Consider the following 19,876-nt stretch of genomic DNA (forward strand, 5'->3'; position numbering starts at 1 on the left):
AGCCTACCTCCTGTTCTGCTGTAGCTATTAGAGATAAATGGATGTAATGATGAGCTCATGTGGGATGTAGAACACATGCTGTATTTGTGGCACTTAGAATCAATCACTTCTCTTTGTTTGGTCTCTTCTACCTGCAGGAGAGATGTTTATTTAATCAAGCAAGCTCAGTAAACCCATATCCTTTGAAATCTGAGAGAGAAACAGAATAATACAGACAGGAGAGGAGGGAAATGGAAGTGAATGAAAGTTGCCCTTCTTTTTACATCACGTGTTAGCTGTTACTAAAGGTTTCCTTTGGAGTTTTCTACAAAACAAACAAAAGTTATAGTTACATTCAGTGTTTCGCACTGGAACACGTGTAAATCCTTGATCTCTAAAAAACATGTTGATGTATTTCCTTCTTCATAAAAGAAAGGTTTTAAAAGGTTTGTTTAAATCCATGTTTAGGATCTAACAGTCGTCTTCTTCAATGCTTTTGTTGACACATTACCACCGCCGGTGGAATAGTGGAATAGTGTGAAACCACTGGTAGGAATGTGAATCGTGTCACCCACCGGCTCATGTGTGAGCACGAGAACAATTAAAACACTCATAAAGACATTGCTTTGTAACACTGCAAATGGTCAAAAACTCCCCAGAGAACCTCTAAATAAGAAAATATTCATCAAATGAATCGACAATGAAAAACAATCGTTGGATGCTGCCCAAAAAAACATGGAATAGTACAATCTTTGGTCTTTCTCTGACAGCATTATTCTCCATTGGAGGCAAGTGGAGGTCTTGAGTGTTACGCATAGACAGGAGGGGAACGGAGAGCGCTTCTCTGATGAGGTTATTTCAAGCAAAGTGGTCCTTCAGGGCTCTTTGTTATCATCGTGAAAAATAAAAGGAATTTGAAAACAGATGATGTGGCCCCTGGTGGCCTGAATTTACAGGGTTTGTTAATCAGAACTTCTCCTCGCCTGTTTTCTGAGCCCTAGTTCCTAGCTGGAAATACAAGAGACATAATATCTTAAGCTTTTTACTTTGTTGGAAAGTTACACATCAAACAATGCTTTAAACATACTTAATTCTGTGTTTTATGGATTCATGGACTCCTGACTGTTCACGATGACCATGTTATGACAACAAAATTCCAGAAGAGGGCAGTGTTTTTATGCACCTGGCCTGGTTATCCCTCTTCTTTTCAATTGAACTATCCTCTTTAAAACAAGGTACGGGTGGATCTAAGACTTTGATGTGAGATTAACATACAGGAGATAGCTGGATAGAACAATTCTTCTGAGGAAATCTACATAACATAAGAAGATTGCTGGTTTCATCATAAGACACGTTTGGCTGTCATATGTTGCCGAAACAATAGAAAGTCCCATACTCATGCATTAAAACCTATAATTTGATTTGAGGCAGGCAACATAATACGACCTCAGATTTGGGCTTTATTGGGTCCTAAACGGCAGCAGACCAAATTGTTTAAACAGTTTGGTTGTAAAATCGTCCATCTGTCGATGGAAACCAATCAGCCTCTCTTGCCTTGACCCAGACAGTTAACGATGTTGCCAGATTAGCCAATAAGAGTAAAACACCCGCATAGCTCTTAAAAAACATGTTTCTACACGGAAGATGATTTGACACATGAAGTGTGCTCAGCGGTGCCTGAAAGCTTTCAGCTACTGCACAGAAATGTGTAATGAAAGTCAAAGATGATTACACTTATTGTAGGATTTCATTTTACAATGTCAGAGTATTCACACAAGGTAGTTCCTTAATTTAGCCTTGAAGAATAATTAAATGTTGGATGAGTAAATAGTAACTGGACCTGTCTTCCGGCCACTCAAAGTGCTTTTAACACTACATGTCATTGTTCACGCCATTCACACACTGGGCACAACAACATGGACTAGAGGAGACGGAGATCGAACCACCGATCCCTTTGATTGAAGGACGACCCTGCTCACCACTAAGACACAGTCGCAGAGCAGAACTTATGATTATTGTACCGGATCAGTTTGCACACACTGTATTATTATACGTCATCTCTATTATGTTCTATGGGATTTCACCTTGACTGGAATATTTGATCTGTACAAATATAAAAGAGATTAAAGAGAGATGAGATGGGCCGAATATAGACGTTTAAACATATTCTTTAAACCTAATGTAATGTTTTTCTTATGTATTGGTCTTTTCATCTGTCATTCCTAATTGTCATATATTTAAAAAAAGTTTTCACTTTCTAAAAAGGCACACTTTATACATGGCTTTTAAAAATAAAATCCACCAAACCCGCTTAATGGGAGCAACACTAGAATAAACCTGAGGAGGAGCAATAGAGACAGACTGTACTACAAAGACATGCAGTATGTTATCGGCCACAGAGCTGCAGTTTGCCGTATCTCCATAAGATGGGAGTAGAGACCATAACTTGACATCACTCAAATTAACTCCAGGTATGCCTTTGTGATTTAAGATGACAGTTGAAAACACCAGCCTTATCCCTCACCAAACTATCATCAACAATAATGAAATGATAAGCCGTAACCCTAAATGATATATTGTGATAAATGTGATGATATCACATATTTTGTTATCGGCCCTCAAGAGCTTCAAACATCCCATGAATTACCAGTAAACTCTCTCTGCAATTCAATTTCATTAAGTGAGGTCATGAGGCTTGAGGAACTATCTTATGACGCTCTAGTGTGTGTTCATCCAACAAGGAAGTTAGTGTGTATGTGTGGTTGGGAATGAACCTGAATAAATAGGAAGGGTGCCGTTTACACTTTATGAGGTCACACAGACACACAATGGAGAACACCTGACTTCATTTGTTTCCCCACCACAAAACACCTCTATTTGAATACTAACCATAACCTTAAGTTGACCTAAACCTTTGAGGAAGTGTGACATTTTGGAACATCATTTTTTCATACATTCCCCAACTATGTCTAACTATTCCCTTATCATTATCTTTTATTGATGTTTAACTTGTAGGCATCCATCCTATTTACAATGCACATACAGTCCTTCACCCACGTGCTGAAAGAAACTTTTTTCATAACCACTTTTTTTTTTATGTCATAACCAAAGAAAACAAATGTGCACCCATCATTGTACCCAGTGTTGTAAAACCATAATAACAATACAGGAGTGGATCCACCTTAATCACCTGAGCTTTCAAAATGGTGGATTGTCATTTTAGAGGCTGTTCAGTGTGAATCTGGTCAAGGCCAAGAATGGTGCCCAAACCTTCTTCAGCTACATCTTCTTTCCCTCTCATTATGTATGCTTCCTTCTCTTATGATGACATCTTCAACACTTGTTCCACCCATTCATTGATTTCCAGTGTCGTAAAGTAATTCTGCTTCCTGTTATTGTGGCCAACTGAAGCCATATCTCCGATGTTCAGTCAGTGTGTTCTGGTATTAAGCAAAGTGTACAATAGCTATTTCTGTATCATTGAATCATGTTAAGCCCTAAATGACAGACTCTACATGTACAAACAAAAGTAATTTCCTCACGCTCCTTCAAACAACCACCTCCTTTCTCCCTCCCGCCCTCCAACCCTCCCCCAAACACCTTACTCCTGATATGTATTACTTCACCTAATTACTAACCTACCTTTTGGGGGCCCAGTTGTCATCCCCGAAAAAAACGTCTCTGACAGGTTAGGCAATCGCTTATTTGGCAGCTTCCCAGCTGAGACACACCAGCTACCCTGTTGATACTTAATCTGACTCTTGTGCTCACACACACACACACACACACACACACACACACATGCACACCCATGCACACACACACTTCCAGGCAGGTATGCGTATGAACACACACGCAAACACAGGGCTTACGCAAGCCCCAGCCAGCCATGCCTAAGGTAGTCATAACACACGGACAGTGGCGACGTGCCAATATGTTATAGGTCAAACAATGATTCATAAGCAAAAGTGGATGAGATTAAAAAAAGGATTATATGTATTTGGGTTTGAATAGTGCTACTGTTTGATGATTTCCACCAGTTACCGCTGAAGCTGAGGAAATAAGAGCGAGTGGCGTATCCGCTCCCCCTTGCGTATTCCAGGAAAAGACACTGACCCACTGTTGACATTTGTGTGTTTGAGGAGTTAAATGTTACATTACGCAAAGGTCAGAGAAGAGTAAACGGTTACAGGCAGAGATGGAGAGAGAGAGAGAGAGAGGTTTGTTTTTTTCCCTTTCAAGGAGGAAATTGAAAACGCTGACGAAAATGAGAAAATGTAATGAGAATTGCAAGGAATCCTTGGCATGAGCTTGGGCTGTGTAATGTGCAAGTGTTTGCATGGGGTGTGCGTGAGAGAGACAAGCAATAGTAATGAAAACAAAACAACATGGTCATATGAAAAAATGTGATCTTTATTCAACATCTCCACACATATTTCTAATATACATATTTACACCTTTTGTACAATGAATACATCTCGTATGTAACCTGTCCGGACCAGCAATAGCCTCGAGGTTGTGTCACAAATACAGAATTCACAGTGCAATATGAAGTTTGTGCACCCGTGTCAGTTTACTCTACGTGTCACACAAATGTGTGACTCTGCTTGTACGAACCAGGAATAACATCCTTAATCTCTGAAATTACTTTTCTGTGAGGAACAATTCAGATTGTCACAAATCCGTTCCCATCTGGTATCTCGAACAGATGAGAGAAAAGAATTAAAGAACTGCAGCAGACGTTTTATTAATCCACTTGTTGAGCCAAACATGTAATGCACAGCGCTTCTCAGATATGCCATATTTAGTACCGTCTTCAAAATGATTGTGCCAGAATGAAATAGCTGGCTGCAGATCGAGCCTGCAAAGATACATGTCACTGAAGGTCTGCATCCGCCTGTCACTATTCAAGATAAGAGATCTTTTAGAACATGGTGCATCATGTCTCTAACTATGATGACGAATCTCCTTGGATACAGCTTTCAACGACAGAGAAATAAAATAAAAAGGAAGGGAAAAAGTACCATGAAAAGCGTGAAACAGTCAGAACCGATTCTTCCAGCCAAGGTCAGGCCCATTTTCTACAGACACGCTGAAGTGTTGAGTCATCATTAGACGACCAACATCAAATACAGCCTGCGACTGATTCAGAGCCACATTTCAGTTTATGAAACACAGTGATACGGGCACAACACTCAGCTTTGTTAAAGCAACACAGCTCGACATAATGTTCCAACAGAAATTAACAAAACACGTTCACCTGCTCAACTGAGAAAGTCTTCATTTTTCTGAAGTGGGTTTCTTTCTGACTTAATAGTTCCTTAACTGAATATTTGACACATTTCTTTAAGAAGTAAAAATACAACATTGTTGGATTGAGAGATAAGTCATGGCGTTGTAATTCAAGTGAAAGTACCATTTGGAATTGTTGGTTTGGGCTTAAGATCAACCATCTCTGTTGCTGCAAAGCCATGTGACAACGTCTGACTTTATTTTAAGAAACATTAGTGTTGGGTTTATCTGTGGCTAACTGCACATGCAGTGTTTCAGAAGAGCTGAACAGATTGATCACAGTCACATTTATCGACACTTCCTGTTCCGATGCAACCTTTTTTGATGATATATTCAGATATGAGCATGTTTTTGAATCGGTACAAGATTTAGTTGTAAAACGTCTTCCTTCCTCCTCATTTACAAGGACTTGTGCTAGCCCAGTCCACTGCTTATTATTGTGTGTGTGTGTGTGTGTGTGACTTTTCAGTGAGTTTTACACTCGTAGCATCCTGCCGGTCTCAACCTTCTGTGGATGGTGTGAGATTTGTAAAAGCTCTCTACTTGCTGAGACGTTGCCAGATTGGCAGTCAGACACCTTCGTAGCGTCCCCTCTGAGTGTGACACATCAGTCCTCTGCTAAGCGTCTTTCTCACTCTATGACACTGCCTGCTGCGAGACGTCAAGCTTGTGCTAGGCCTTCCTCGAGCCGGGCAGTGAGTCAGCCGGTGGAGCCTGCAGCCTGGTCAGAGACTAGAGTGAGAGGAACAACGTCACGTCTCCTCGCCTCCAATTCAAGATTCATCTAATGCTTCCTGAAGCCTTCTGAGTCCAGGCTGAGAGCAAGGATCGGTGACTGTTGTTTGCCATGGGTTATTTCTCTGTGATACACTCATAGTAGCTGCTGAGCTAATTTTGTTAACGTAATCTGGCAAATTCAGAAATTGTTATTTCTTTTAGCACCAAATCATTTTGAAAAACATACATAAAGAAACATAAGAATGATCATTGTGAACAATGCCCTTAGCAAGTAACGCACATACAACAACAAAATACAGTACAGTGAGTTCTTGTAGAAAGCTTGAGGGTGCATGTACACTCAGTTCTACACAAATGGGTTTCTAAAAAGTGCCATTGTAAAAACACAACAATGGAATCCCTCATAGCAATTCCTGTTTTGGTCCCTCAGCCAGTCTCAGCTGAATCGAGTTCGTCAGCAGAACAGATCATCATCCTCTTCCACTTTAAAGGATGGTACCATCTGTTCTGCCGAGCTCACTTCCTGTTCACCCAGTGCCACTTCCTGCGACGACGGTGGCTGGTGGAACCATGGGTGAGCAAGCAGTTCATTCGCCGTGAGTCTCTCCCAGGGTTCTTTCCTCAGCAGGCTCTGGAGCAGACACTTGGCCCTGTGCGACAAGCCCTCTGGCAAACAGCACTGGCCTCTGCGGATCTTTGAAAAACAGCTTGGCCGGGTCCGGGTCGTGGAACGGGTAACGGCCAACCAGCATGGTGTACAGCATGACCCCCAGGCTCCACATGTCGGCCATCTTGCCAGAGTAAGGCGCGCAGCCGCTGAGGATCTCTGGGCTGACGTAGGCGGGGCAGCCGTGAGTGTCTGACATGGAGTCGTCGCTTGGGTCTTCTAGGACGCGACAGTCCTCAAGGCTTTCTAGTCTCACCTGTGTCCTGTGAAGAACAAGTCAAAATAAGGTCAGGACATTTCAAAGGACCTTTAAAAAGCTGTGACAAATAAAAGAAGTTTAATGTAGTACATTCCTTTCTGTGAGCAACATGTTACATTTGAGAATCCCCTTTCTACAAGAACAGCAGCTACTAGTGAGAGCCTTAGTCGCACTGCAACTTGGAAGTGACATCATCTGTTATCTTGTACGCTTTGTGAAACCAAAGAACCTCCGTCCAAATCTGCATGTCACAAGCCGAATATTCTTTGCAGAATGTCGTGTTGTTGTTGGAAAAGATGTCATCAGAGTTCCCATGTTTAACAATATTTGAAATCATAGTCTTTCCTTGATCTAGGGCAACACTAGTGGTGTGTAGTGTTTGTGTGGGTGTAAGTCTATTTCTAACAGTGGCTTTGTTTACCACTGTCAAACATTTCAATGATCTATTAAATGTAAGTCACTAATTGCATCACAGGAAAAACAAGCATCCTTCCTTGAGCCTTAAGCTGCATGGCAGATGGACACACACACACACACACACACACACACACACACACACACACACACACACACACACCAGTGAACTCCCTAAGACCTAAGTGCACAACAGTAAGTCCGGTCTGAGAATCAGAGCTGCCGAAGCAAATTTCTAATGACTTCCTGGCACACATGGTCACATGCACACTCACACACACAAATATACAAGTCCTTCTCCTCCCCGACTCACACTCACAATGCTATATTTAGCCATGTTAAAGACAGGACATGCAGTTAGTCCAGAGCAACTGAGATTGTGAAATTGTATTTGTAGAATAGGACATTTATGTCTGAAGCTCAATTTCAAAATGATTGATAGGAATGGGAAAATGAATGATTCATTTTCTACAGCGACAGACGTGCCAGGATTTTATTAAAAATTAAATGTGTGCCTCTTAAGATTTGCTCCCAAGACTAACACAGTGATTGAGGCTTTATCAAGTAGTATGCTTCTTTATCTCACAATCAGAGGGTCGACTGACTCTGGGAGACACTTCAGTTGTCAGACGGAGTGGCTGAAGAGAGGAATAATCAGCCAGAGAGGGGATGAAAAGAGTGACAGCCAGAAGGACCAAGATAGAAAGAAAATAATATTTAAACACCAAGATAGTGGAGGAGATAAGTCAGGGGAGTAGAGAGCGAGCGATGGAGACAGAAAAGGAAACAGAACAGAGAGAGTTAGAGGGGTGGAGAGAATGACTCATCCTTCTGTTGAGAGTACATTTTTTTCTCTCTCTCTCTCTCTCTCTCTCTCCGCGGCTATCTGCACCTGGGTCCCACACTTGCGGCGCCAGCCATCCCATAATTACCCTCAAATGGCTGTTGCCACATCAGTGACGCACAGGAAGGCCGGCCCAGCAGTGAAGCTCTGCATGCTTCACAGTGCTAGTCACTTTCCCTAAACTGGCTTCTCCAAATGCACTGTGTGTGTGTGTGTGTGTGCGTAGAGATAGCATTTGTCAAATAGTTGTGACTTTCTGTCTCTGGCTCGGGTGCTGCATTGTTAGCAGGGACATTGCATCACAGCGTGATTGTCGGGATTTGAAAGATGCCTGATTTCGGATTGATGGGGTTACGCAGAATTGAAACATTTCAAGAAGACTGATATTGATGTACGTCAAAGGTCTGCCAGTGATTGGATAGAGAGGAAGCCACCTCAGGGTGAACCAAAGCTAAATTCCACACTATCGGCAAAATCTACTGCTTTTGTTCTTATAGTCACATCACGGTAAATCATCTGTAGTGGCACTGCAGTATGTCGCCTGCCAAAGTGTAATGAGAAGTATCCCACAACTTCAGGGTCTTGTGGATGTACCAGCATCAATGTTGCAATGCTCTGCGAACTAAATACTAAATTACAGGCAAAAGCCATTGAGCTGGCTCTGAATGTTTAATTAGCGCTCATACAACAGATATGAATGTATGGACACACACACACACGCACAAGGAAATAAAATGAGCTATGCAGCCCCCCTCCTCTTTCTTTCTGCACATATACTCTGTGACTCATCGCTCTGCAGCCGTATAGCTATCAGAGGGACACAACCAACTTCAACTTCTCTCACTGGCTGTCTGCTCTCATTCATCCAGTGTGACCCTGCTAACCCAGAGGTCATGGCTGGAGAATGTTACTGTTGAGAAGTCTCCATGAAAAAGGGCCTTTGGAAAGCCAAAGGGGGGAGGAGGGGGTAGTGCTACATCAACAGGCGCTTACAGGAAAGAGTGTGACGCGAGGGCAAAGAGGCGACAAATAGTTTTGTAAGCAGGCGTTTTGTGTGTCTTCCTGAACCGAATGTGTAGCACGAATGTGTGGGAGCCAGCTCTAAGCAAAGCACTTTGACCTACTCAATCATGCAGGGATGAACGTTTATTTCAATGAATCCTTGTTGGAAGCAGTTGTTCTGCAGAATTGTTATGATGTAATGTGTTAATAAATAATGAGGAATAGATATATTCTAAGCTATCGAATGGAGAAGGGGATGATTGTCTCATTCACCAGCCTCGTCTCGCAGCTCTGCCAAACTACCACCCACTACATTCACACATGCGTGCGCGCAAACATGCAAAACAAACACGCATACAAAGAGACACGTCGGGAGACAGACAGAGAGGGCGAGAATCTGGGAAGCTATGCAGTCTGCCTCCACAAGTACAGAACCTCCTACTCTATCTGTGCCCACATTGATATCTGCACACATGGCCTGTGTGTATCAGCTGCTGCTGCGTTGGCTCTTCGCCTTCACTGGCTCGTCCCACTGCAATGCATGTATTTAGGTCTGACGGCATCACAATAAAGTTACCTGTTATAGGAGCTCAATGAAACTAAGACGATTGAACATGATGCGGAGCAGGTGCACGGTTACAATGCGAGAAAGCGCTCAGGTGTCATCTGACACTGAGGACCAGTATTTTAAGTGTCCTTGAAAGTACTGCAAGGGATATGCTTCTCACCTTTTCTCATCTGCGAAGACAAACTTTCGCAGTTTGAGGTCACCCAGCACGATGCCCGCCTGGTGGCAGTGTGCCACAGCCTGAGCCGCCTGACGGAAGAGCCTGCAGGCGTGCTCCTCGTCCAGCCTGCGACAGCTCTTCACCAGGGTGTGCATGTCCCCAAAGTCCTTGTCCAGGAACACGTAGGCTTTACGTTCGCCAAGGATGATGTCCCTGACTCCGGCTACATTCTTGTGGGCTGGTAGGATCCCGTAGGCTCTGATCTTTTCCTGGTACACTCCCATATCAAAGACCTGAGAGAGGAGAGCAAAACAGAGATGCAGGATGGAAATTAGGAAGATTCGGAGAGAGGGGGCGGGAGACTGTGTGTGAGGAGGAGGAGGAGGCAATGGGTCAGTGTGTTCTTAATGATCATCTGAGGAAACAAGCATGCACATTTGGCAGCGAGTTAAAAAAAAAACAAAGGCGTGGGATATTCTTTGATTCCAGCTGCTTTTGCAAAAACATGACAAACGAATTAGAAAAGCATGAAGCGATTAACTTTATTAATCAACAAAGCCAAACGCCTGCAGGTCTGTCGTGCAACATAAAACGCATAGATCTGGAGCAGCGGAGGGATACTGTCATTATCATGAATATTTGCCTCACATGTTTGCCTGTTGTGTGTGTCACGGCGTGGCGTATTGCAGTGACGTGTATGCAAATGAGCCGAGTTGACAGACACCGTGTGAAGCTACAGTGCCGAGGATAGGTGGATTTCAATAGGTAGGCTGTATTTCCATCTGAGGAGGCTATGGGGCGGACTGGTGCTTCCTGTCTTTGTCAACATATTTGAAATAATCTAATGTAGTTCGGGATTTTAAAAAAATCACTCCTGTTATTACGCAAATGTGTGACACGCATATTGCACGTGAGAATGACATTTGCCGAACAAGTCGGCTGAATCCCGATGACATGTCAGACAGGCTGTTGAGCAACGCCATATCTTCAAAGACCATTCATTCAAAGACAATTGCACAACGACGGGATTGCGCATACCTTGCACAGCTGCTCGTCGCCGGTGTCGCTGTTCATCGCGCTGTGCACGCTCTCCCGGTCCATTTGAGGTAGAAGCAGAAATGGTCCTATCCTGGATGGCCCCTGGTGGGTCGCCGGGATACCGTTTGAGACGGGGCTGACCGGGGAACCAGGAGAGGTGCCGAGGAGTCCCTGCGTGTCCCCCGCCTCGGCGCTCAGCCTGGCGCATTTGGTCGGCGGCTGATCGTCTGAGTCCAGCCGCTTGTGCGCGACTCTGCCGGTGCGGATGCAGGGTGCCGGGCTGCTCCACTGCAAGTTCATCCTGATAGACCGACTCACCATCAAAGCAAAAACGAGACCCTGACTGGTTTTGGTACGTGTCTTTAAAATAAACTACAAACGCTGCGCTCCATTTCCCCGTGTGAGATTCATTCTCGTTGAGCTATAAATGAAACTTCCGCGGATTCAAGGGATAATCCGACCCACGTCCTTTTAGGAGAGCGAATGCCCGACGGTGGCTCTGAGGTCTGTGCACTTCTGGTGAGAAAATCCCGATCCCTCAGAGTCCAGACAGAGAGAGAGAAAGAGAGAGAGAGAGAGAGAGAGAGGGGGAGAGAAGGAGAGACAGGGATGGAAAGAGAGACCGCCTCACACTCAGAGAGAGGCAGAGAGTGAGTGAGCTGCGGTGATGTTGAGCTCAGAGCTCAAACACTCCGCCCGACCAGTCCAGCCTCCTGGTGACACAACCATTGAGCAATCCTGTAGCGGCACCGGCTCGAGCTCCGCTCTGATGAAACAGCCGGCTGTATTACCTTTCACAGAAGACTGCGTGACCATATGGCGCAAGCATCCGTGCTCTTTTTTTCCGCCTCAGTTTGTTTGTTATGGTGTCAACATTCTCAGAAATACTGCTCTGAGATTTTGCTGATATTGGGGGTAAAAAAAACAAAACTACCATGTGAGAGGAATGAAGAAATCATCTGCTACTTATCATGGCTGCCTGATCAAGCATGCTCACATGGCTTAGACAATAATTAACAATCCTTAAAGATCTTTCTCTGACTCAGTTGTTCCTTAATGTTCAGCCATTTTATTGCAACAATCTCTCCACAGACCTCCTGTATGGTACCTGAGCTGTTTGCTCTCCAAATGTTCGGCCTCAAGTGTGAACTAGCCCGCACAAAGCTCCAGTGTATGGGCCTTAACTCTAGCTTTAACATCACCATGATATGTTCCCATGCTGGGTTTGTTTGTTATGTGGATATGACTCACTCTTATAAAGCCTTAGTGGTGCATGGGCTATAAGCATTCACATAAAATATGCCAGTGCGGCTCCGTAAACAACATCATAGCAGCTGGGCTCCCAGAGACTGATCCCAATCTAGAACTACTGTACTTGTATATACACAAATCAGCAATCGGTGTGAAAGTGATGCAGTATTCTCGAAAGCAGGATGATCAGTAAACTATGGGCTGTTACCTACGAATGTATGAACCAGACTTTGAAGGGTGATTGAAAACGATTCATGACCGTGTTGCACAAGACTTCTCTTTTTCCACTACTTTAAGTCACACAGGCCCAGTGCCTCACCAAAACACAGAGCACCAGCTGGCCTGTGTGTGTGTGTGTGTGTGTGGTGTGTGTGTGCGTGTGCGTGCGTGTGTGTGTGTAAGAGCACTATCACCTCTATTTTACAAAACCCCTCCTGCCAAACAGAAGCGTGCCCTTCCAAATCATTTATTTCCACATTTCCAACACAGTTCCTTCCACAAGAGGTCACACACTTAACCAGGTCACAAGGGCTCGCCTCAGCTTGACTCAAAAAGGTCACGTGAACCTGTCTCTGCAGGCCGTCTAAACACGTATGAGCTGCAGATTCCATAGGAATGATGGCTGTTATTTTTAGGCTTTGCATTCTTTCTTTGTGCAGTGGTCGTCCCATGAATAAGGTGACTCACCAACTGATTGATGTGTGCGTGCGTCTCTGTCAGCGAGTGTGTTCGTCATGCTGTTGAGCAGGCACAGGAACAGGTTCCCTCTCTCTCTCTCTGCGGTCTCTCGCTCTCTTTTTCAGAAGTTCAAAAAGCAGGATGAACAGTCACTGTGGGAATGGGCGGCAGTGCCGTGGAAGGCCCAATGATTTATTGTTATCTGACAATACTCCGGACCTGGTGTGTCAGTGCGTCAACGTGATGATGTACGTGTGTTGCTTGTATATGTGTGACACAGTGTTTAGGTATACACTGGAAAAACAGGCTTATTTGTATTGGCTGTGATAAACACAGAGTGTGTGTGTTTGCATGCATGTGATATGACGATTTGTTCCAACGTAAAATAATTTATGTTGGAGTCATTACACAAGGTCACACCATACCACATGTGTACGCTGTACGTTACTCCTATGCAAGATAGTTTATGTTGCTGGACTGCAGGTAGTAGCTGGTCGGGCAGTGTGTACTAGTGTGTGTGTGTGTGTGTGTGTCTGCTGTGTAGGAGTGTGTCCCCGTGCTGGTGAGCTGCAAGAGAAAAACAGTATTCAGGTCATGCTCTCCCTTGTTATAATTAGCGGAGTCACTCACCACCAGCAGTGGTAAAGAGAGGCTGGGAATTGATCTGCTCTGAGAATAGTTCAATCTGATCTGGCAGACAGCCAGACATCGCTGTGAATTATTCCTCATCTGAGCTGCTCTGAGCAAAGCTGCTGATTTGACACTCAAGTCAGATGTACAGGTAGCCATTAAACTACGACGTGCAACTTCACTGCCTGACTCCAGACTTGATTTGAAAGTACAACTCTTGATCAGTTTTTAATTAATAACACCAATGTAATCACCTTTAAATGATGATCATCTTAGTGCTTTGCTCACAACCAGTTTTTTCTGGTGTGAATATATACCTTTTTTCACAGCCGACGTCATCAAAAAATATGTGTGCACATTATGGCAATGGAAGTGGCCTTTTGTCTTTATCTTTAAACATTGATATACAACTGTTAACAGCATCAAAATGTCCGGTTTGTTGCATAATTGGTTATAAGAATCAATGTTTGGACAGAATCCCAACGTGATCACAACTGTTTTAGTGCAACAGGTGTTTCAATTAAACGAGTGACTGTGTTGATAGGTGACTTTCAGCGATGTGTCCTTTGTTGCTTGTATTAACTTACATAAATGGTTGGCACATACAGATGAATATGTATTGAACGATGGATTAATGGCTTTAACAGGACAACTACATGTTATTTTGGTGCTTTCAACAGCTGCCGCCACACAAGCAACCGTGCATGCATTCGGCTGAGAGTCACCAGTTACCGTGCTTACTTCTTACTACTATGGCTGCAAGCTATCAAGTCGGTTGACTACTGGACTGATGAAATAACGCTCATGTTTGTAGCATCCTTTTTTAAAGTCAGTGAACTCTGAGTCCATATCCTGGTGTGTGACGTTCTGTACATGACCACAGATATTATTCTTGTAAGCATAGTGACTTCTTTACTGTTGTAACATTACTCGCTGCGTTCCTCCACCAAATGCATGTACCTGGTCACTGACTATTTGCCCACTTGCTATTGTATTACCCATTAACTAATAGGATACAGATCTGGAAAGTCAATTTGTGTAGTTTGCATTCACGACCTTCAGTATTTGATGCCCTCGCACAGCTTGACAAGCTATTTAATTTCTCTGTTCTTCTGTTGCCAAACTGCATGTGGACACTAATGCACCTCATCACTGCTTACAAACTGTGAAATATTGTATTGGATAACGGTGATAGATGCCTTGGGATGAACATTTCCCACAAAGATAACCTTGTTTGTTGACACTTCGATATTTTTTCCACATACACTGAGAAATCGTAGTTGTCAAAAACTCAGAATATCACAGACTCAATAATTGTTTTCGTCTTGGCGGCTCATGATTACGGGCTGAATCATATGACATGAACACAAAATCAGCCATGGCAGTTCATTTGAACTGAATGTTCATGCATAGCTGTTGTTTGTAATGCACATTTGTTAAGTGATTCTTATTAAATCATATTTATTAATAATTACCCTGAAGATATGTGCTGGAAGATGCTTCTGGTCACACTGCACCCCAGATGTTTTCATCTCTGCACAGACACACGATCAGTATGTCTGTAACTGGCATGCAGAACTATTATAAATATGGTAATTATTGTTATTACAGCAGAACTTTAAACCTATATCTGAGCATATAAAAAAAGGCACTTAATGAAAGAAGGAAGTAATGAAACTGTATGCAACATTATTCTTTTCACAAGCTCACCATCTTCCTCTATTAGTATTATACTGCTACATTTTCCATTATGAATTTTGTAAAGCAGAACTTGTTTTCTGTAAATGTCTGGTTGTCTGCCATTACCATTGTGTCTTTGGACAGCTGACAATTTCTGAATGTAGGATTAGGGTGTGGGAGATAGAAGTGAGCCACTGGATATTCAACGATATGCTAGCAATAAAGATTATTGAATTGCCATTTCCATAAATTCTGCCTTTAGAACAACATAAATACTCCTTTTGTCTACTGTGTATCTTAACATAAGCTCCTCATCCAAAATTAGTCAACGGCCCACTAGAACCATCTCTACTGAATATGATGTGTATTTTCACAACCTTGGCTGACCTGAAAGACAATCAATCAAACCAGGAGCTAAGATGGGGGATTGTTTCATGTGGATGAACTCCAGGCTGTAGTCTGGCCAAAAATGTCTGCCTTCCTTTTCTAGTCATCCCAATCTGTCAATCACTATTTCTTTGATCTGTTAGGCTGAATGATTTGTGCATTTCAAAGTCCAGTTTAATATATAGTTTAAATGTTCCTAATATGTGGTCTGATTTTACAGCTCATGACCACTAATTGTTTTTACATGGGAACCAACACCTACACATTGTTCCCCATTGATCGAAAACATTTGTTCTCACTATGGGGAGTTGTCAAGTTTGAACATACTCAGCACAGAGACTTCCCTAAAGGTTTTCTGAGAAGTTGTAAAGTTTTCGCTGTAAAGAAAATTCTTCATTTTGTTTCGATTAATGTGGAATGTGATGACCCACCTATAGCAATGCATTTACTTTGGATGGATAAAAATACAGTTTAATACATTTCTCAAATGTTAAACAGATATGTTGAGTCATGTTGACAATGCCAATGTTGTCAAACCTAATATTTTCCGAATGAAATATATTTATGATCACATTACCTAGTTTGTTGATGTTGAGTTAAAACTTTCCCAATGCAACATTAAATACTCCATCGTCTTAAATGTAGTTTTAACGTGCAGAAAGTTAAATGAAAACTACTCTTTAGGAGCACTTTTACCGTATACTAAGGGAAAACAATAACATTACATTAATTTGCAAACCCTTTTGTCCAGATGGTGCAAGTGGTTCAGGTTTATAATTACGTGGGGTGTTGAGGTTTAGACGGTGGATTTATTCTTGATGTAGTGATAGTCCTGTCTTAAGTGAGCATCTTTCAGATCTGTACTCAAAACTAATAAAACCGTAAAAAAAAAATGGATGCCTCTTACATTAGAATACGTTTTGGGCTTAGTTTAGGCAAATGTATCGGTATCAATATTATTGATTCTGGCGTTTTGAAGTACTTGGTACTATTGTCATTACGTGTCTCAGTAAGGTGTTAATCCTCCAGAACAGCTTCCCGGCCCTTTGGCAAAGATTCAAGGACAATCCTTCATTTAGTGTTTCCATTAGTGCTGTCTAATATATGGGTCTACATTATAATACATAGGTGTTCATATTCATTAGACCATAGAAAGATCTGCATGGAAGCATCTGCATTCCTTGACCAGTCATGTAACCTCTAATAATACCACAAAAGCATGATTTAATTGAAATTGTAAGTTTGACCAATTAATTGTTTTTATTGTATGATTGAAATTATTCGGTACAATAACGTTGCAATGCAGTATTTACAACCATCAGGCATAAAAACCCAATTTATTTATTTTTCTTATATGTAGGCAATTTATTGGTAAAGGTCAACCCCGTTAAGCCTTCATCAGCAGAATTTCACTTGAAAAGATCAGCTTACTTCCCTTCATGTCCCAAGAACATCATTTCACAACTCTGTGCCTTTATTAGTCACTCTTCAACACATGATTTCACTGAAATAGTTGGCCTTACCCTCAGAGCTCCACTTCGGGATGACTCAAGGGGTTTCCGGTTGGTAATGGGAAGCGGATAGCAATTGTGTATGCATGTGTGTGTATGCATGCATGTGTATGCGTGTGTGTGTATGCATATGTGTGTATGTGGCCAATACACGCGTCACCATCTTACTGTCACCAGCCCATCACTGAGGTTACACAAGCTGTCTCCGCTCTGCCGGGTCTGGCCCATGATGTCACCCTCAGTGGAATGAGAAAACACCGATTGAGAAAAGGAAACAAGAAGTGACTTTATTGCTGCCCTGAGAATCTTTTACAAATGATTTCTGGTGACCATTCACTTTTGTGGGAGAGCAGGGTGGTAGATGAGGAACATTTTGGATCAAAGTGTGATTGACAAGGCAAGTTGCTTTTGAGGGAGCCATGCTTTTGCTATCTACCTGCACTCTGAGGCTGCACCGGCCTTTGAAGCACATTTTACATAGTGGCCAAACTGTGGAATTACAACTTCTGGGTCCATCATGTGATGCCTGTGTGCCCAAAAAGACATTTCACCATAGACCTGCATTGTGAAACTCTGTAAGTCAGTGGATAATGTTTTTGTCCAAGCATATTTTATATCAAGGAAGTCAAACTGTTTTAGCTTCACGCAAAACTGAGTAATTTTCATAGGAATGAAATATGGCCCCACCTCCAACCCTGTATCCAGTTCTTTATTCATCCATGGTACTTATGCATAGTGATGCTTTCAGCTTAATGCTAACGTCAGCATGCGGACATGCTCACAGTTTCAATGCAAACATGTTGATTGATGTGTAGCAGATAAAATGTTTAGCATGTTGACCGCTATATTTGCTAATTAGCACGAAACACAATACACAGCAAGTTGTTAAGATGATTTACTTGAAACCTAAAATGTCAACCTCATGGTTGGCTCGAGAGTAAATGTCAGGGCATCAGCAAAGTCCTTTGGTTACACCGTCTTCGACCTATTGTACATATCTGTACAAAGTCATGGAACAAACGTTGAGATATTTCGGTCTGAATCAAAGTGGTGGCGGACGAACTAACATTTCCATCTGTCCACGCTGCACGCACGGCTAAAGATGCATTTAAAGGTTTCTTGCTTGTTTTTGCAGTCGTTTGTCCTCTTCTCAGTGTTTTCGCTCAAACGATTGTCAGTTGCTTTGATTTATTTTACCGGCATCGTTAAAAGTATTCTTTTACCTAAAGGGCCGCATGAGGATGGCACGTGAAAGTACCTTTTTGATGATAGATAAGATACAGCAGCTGTTCAAAAGGACCATCTGCATTTAACACATACCTACTTTAAATTATTTCCTGAAGTGAGCAGATCCTCAGTCTCTCTTCATTTCAATAAGCGAGGATACAAAGTACATCCTCCAGCCAAAACACAAGAGGTCGGACCATCATTAATGACACCTCTAGTGGGACAATGAGATAGAATTATTTGTCACCGATCCCCTCTACAAGTCCCATAACCCCCAACCTCTTTCTGGAGTGAGTCAACCGGTAGTAAATTTATCAAAGTGTGCGAACACGAGAGGGAGAGAAGAGCTTAGCGTTCGGAAAAAGCAATTAATTGCGGGATAATACCCCATGTAACAGGATTTCAATGACTGTTAGCGCTGCTCCACTCCAAAAGGAGATTTATTCTCTTAATCCCGTGATGAAAGGGATGACCAATTATTTCCCATGCATTGGAACACACTGCCTGAACGAGGGCTAGGCCAGCGGGAGAAAGAGGAAGCGAGAAAAGAAAGTGTTTGTGTGTACACATGCATACTTACTATTCAGCCAGCAACAACAACCTGTCACTCTTCACAAATTACCTAACGCAGAGCTTTTAATGATATGATTGCTCTCCAACTCACGGGAGAAAGATGAAAGCCGAGCGCCGCTCCATTAACTGCAGACTCTGTGGCTGCTGAAAATTAGGCCCCGCGTTTCTTGGCGTTTCATCAGTTTTGAAGGATGTGGAAAATGTGCGTTAACATTTGTGAAGTTTGTGTTTGAGTTTCAACAGCAGAGTGTCATCATAAAGGAGAGCATGTGATGTTATTGAAACAGGCACTAAAGTCTTTCAAAGGAATTCATTCATAGATGTTTGTCCCTGATGAGTCATGATGGTACAACTTCCTAATTAAGGGGAGATAGTAGACCAGAACGGGGCAAATTATTTCTCAGAAACGTCTTGAACCGTCGAAAAGCTTCAAACTGTTGATCCAGAACTCGTGGACTTTTTGCAAGCCGTGTTTTTCTGTGGTCCATTGAAGAGTTTCCTCCACAGTGCATATTTTTCTGCTGTGCATTATTTGCTTGAAGTTTTGATTTCATTTTCAAAAGGATTTCTGTTTGTGGTGCTTTGTTCATAGCAGTGACTAACAGGAAAAGGGTCCAGATTACAGAAGAGATACTTGTATGCAGAGGAAAGGTGGCATTTTAGAGGCATGTGTTGCTGTGGCATTTTTAATAAATCATAAAGGTATTTTATAAAATAACATAATATTCACTTCCATTAAATTCAGGTAAATAAAGCTGAAGTGCCCCACACACACACACACTCGTGTACACCAGGTTTCACACACACCTTTCTGACATTTGAGCATTATTGTGATATTCAATCTTCACACAGACAGAGGTGAGAAAACGATGAAGGATTTTGAAGCTCTTGTTTTTGTATTTGTAGTTCCAATCAATGTGTGCTTCCTGTTACTGCTCAGCAACACTATCAGTCAAACATCCGATAAGGTGGACAAGG

At 42.5% G+C, this 19,876-nt stretch overlaps 1 protein-coding gene across 1 annotated transcript; it reads right to left on the reverse strand.

The window, feature by feature from the left end:
- Window positions 1-4,371: 4,371 nt before the first annotated feature.
- trib1 (tribbles pseudokinase 1) lies at window positions 4,372-11,713 on the reverse strand. Its single transcript, XM_034545260.1, is given in 4 exon segments — window positions 4,372-6,712; window positions 6,714-6,939; window positions 9,924-10,216; window positions 10,962-11,713. Coding segments are annotated over 4 exon segments (1,089 nt in total). The 5' UTR covers window positions 11,283-11,713; the 3' UTR covers window positions 4,372-6,463.
- Between the last annotated feature and the right edge of the window lie 8,163 nt (window positions 11,714-19,876).

Source organism: Cyclopterus lumpus, chromosome 11 (assembly GCF_009769545.1).
Source record: "Cyclopterus lumpus isolate fCycLum1 chromosome 11, fCycLum1.pri, whole genome shotgun sequence".
In the NCBI taxonomy this organism is placed as follows: domain Eukaryota; kingdom Metazoa; phylum Chordata; class Actinopteri; order Perciformes; family Cyclopteridae; genus Cyclopterus; species Cyclopterus lumpus.